The sequence below is a fragment of the Bactrocera dorsalis genome, chromosome 3, assembly GCF_023373825.1.
Source record: "Bactrocera dorsalis isolate Fly_Bdor chromosome 3, ASM2337382v1, whole genome shotgun sequence".
In the NCBI taxonomy this organism is placed as follows: Eukaryota; Metazoa; Arthropoda; class Insecta; order Diptera; family Tephritidae; genus Bactrocera; species Bactrocera dorsalis.
Genome location: NC_064305.1, coordinates 62,689,673 through 62,692,197, shown reverse-complemented (window position 1 = coordinate 62,692,197; position 2,525 = coordinate 62,689,673). Strand labels below are relative to the sequence as shown.

At 37.8% G+C, this 2,525-nt stretch overlaps 1 protein-coding gene across 1 annotated transcript; it reads right to left on the bottom strand.

Annotated features, from left to right (window-relative positions):
- Window positions 1-1,241: 1,241 nt before the first annotated feature.
- On the bottom strand, window positions 1,242-2,270 carry LOC105224645 (uncharacterized). Its single transcript, XM_011202798.4, has one exon. It carries the CDS (start codon window positions 2,178-2,180, stop codon window positions 1,338-1,340), a length of 843 nt encoding a protein of 280 aa, XP_011201100.2. The 5' UTR covers window positions 2,181-2,270; the 3' UTR covers window positions 1,242-1,337.
- Between the last annotated feature and the right edge of the window lie 255 nt (window positions 2,271-2,525).

The window sequence follows — 2,525 nt, the reverse complement described above, 5'->3', positions numbered from 1 at the left end:
AGTCGAGCGGCTTCAGTTCTTACACAAGCTATTCTTTGTACGCTTTCAATTTAAGATTTCGACTAAAATGCGCCAAGTTGTTCCATACTTCAGACCAAGTTGCCGCGAACGGCGCCGAATCGGGTCTCGAATATTATCCAATAAGAAATGCTGGGTCTCAAGATGGGTGATGATGTTGCCATTAGTTGAGTGAAGCGCGCAAAAAACATCCTTTACAGAACGTGAATTTTCATAATAAAATTGAACGATTTATAAACGTTATTCAATCGCAAGTCTTTTAATGGTTAAATGTCAAACAACACTTAACAAAAATAATAATATTCAAAAGGAATCAAACTTTTAAGAATATTTTTGTCCTATAGATATACATATGTATGCATATACTCGTACATAGAGTAATCGCCAGCAATTTGAAAATATCCGCTTAGATTTGGAAGAAGCAACCAACCGAGTAATAATTAGATGCTTCCCTAAATTCAACTCGTAAAGAAGAACCACTATTTCAAAAAGTTTTAATTGCATAAGTACGCCAATAGAAGCTTTCACTTATAAGTGTATACTCTCAAATTTATTTTCCCAAATTCTAATTATTATTGCGGCATTGATCAAATGACCCACCGAAGTACGATGAACAATTTCAAGCTCTAATAAACTTAATTGAGAGACACATTTTTAAGGCAATTAAATGCGAACTCCATATAGTCAACGAGAATAGGGTGGCAGAGGAAATAAAAAAGTATAAGCAACTGAGATAAAGATGAAGGCAAAAGGAATAAAGAAAGAGAGAGAGAGAGTCAGTAGGGAAAATAACCAAAAAGCACAGGAGCATACCAAAGAAGATGTGGCGTGGGAAGGGTGGTACAAAATATGGCAAAATAAAAAAAGAGATTAAAACCTAAAACTGAAATGCGGGCAATTAAGTGCCGAGGGAGCGAAAAAAATTTATATTTTATGGTGAAAGTTGTTATGGCTGAATGGAAATTACCACACAAGCGCCAGAGAACTAAATATCGAATAAATGCGCAACACAAAGTGGCATTAAGAGTTGCCAAATTAATTTAAGCCAAATTGAAATGCTCCAAGCAACACACCATTTAATGAACAGAGTGGCACAGTGGCAGGCACTTAAGCATTTTTTATTTGAAGAGCATTTTTTAAGAACTCCTAATCCCAGCGAAACCTAATTAGTGCTGTGAGTATGATTTTATTGGGGATAACAAAAAGAGGAAAAGAAAAAATAACGATTTTTGCAAAAAAGAAGAAAAATGAACAATTTTAATATATTATATATTTAACACAGATAATTTTGTTACGGAAAAAATCGGTTGACCCACAATTTACTGCTCTGCTTTAATTGCATCGCTTTTGCGATTTTTCTTGTCCTTACCACCCTGCGCCAAATTGATCGAAAGCGTTGATGGTGCCGTCATGGTGAGCTCGATACCGTCTAAGCGCCGCTCCAGCACACCGAATCTGGCATTGTGTGCTTGAAACATCTCCTGCATCAGTTCACGTAACTGCGCGATTTCTTCAACAAATTGCCGTTTTTCACTCACGAAACAGACTTTCGGTACGAGCGTTTTCTCCAACACCTTAAATGTATGATTCTGCTCCGCGAGTTTCTTCTCTACATCCTCCCATTCGGCTTTCACATGCTTCAAATACTGAAAACGTTCATAGCACACACCGAATTCATGCTGCAACGTGTTACGCCAGGACTCCAGCAGACAGACAGCCTTCTGCAACTCGAGTATTTCACGTGACTTCTGGCACAAACGTGCGCGCAATTCCTCGATCTGATCTTTGGCCACATTACAGCAGCGTATGAGTTCGTTGATTTGACATTGTAATTTATAATGATTCTTTTGCAATTCACACACTTCCGGATTACTTGAACAGGCCAATATGAGTTGTGGATCTATGCATGGCTCATCCAGGCAAGTGTCATCGACTTTGAGTCGCAATTGTAATTTCTGTATACGCCGTTTCATGCACTCCAATTCGGCCATCACTCTGCAGCAGTCCAGTTCATCCACCAATTCCTCCTCCTCTTGCTGCTCTTCTTCGGCGACTGGCTCCACATCGGGTTCGGCCTCTACATCGGATTGTGTGACATCCACTTCTTTCCATATTTGTGCCACTTTTGTGCAGGTGCGCTTGTAGATATCCAAATTGATCATTTTCGTTGGCTGTTGATAGTAAAATTGTTCTTTATTATTATAGAAAATATATGTATTAATTGTTCTGAGCCGTCTATTGAAAATAAAATTTTGGCAGCGCAAAGTTTTGAATTGAAATTCTTAAGCACTTAACAATATGGAACATTGAAACAGGGTGAACAAAGTGAAACATTTTTAGTAACAAAAATTTTCAGAAGTCGTTTTTCTTACATCTCTAAATATCTATATCCTAAGATAAAAAGTTTTCCGAGAGATATTATTGATCTCCTTAGTACTTCGCTTTACTCACTGTGGAAGCCACATGAAAGTTCGGTTCGGTCAAAGTCGGTTTGTTTGAATTAAAAT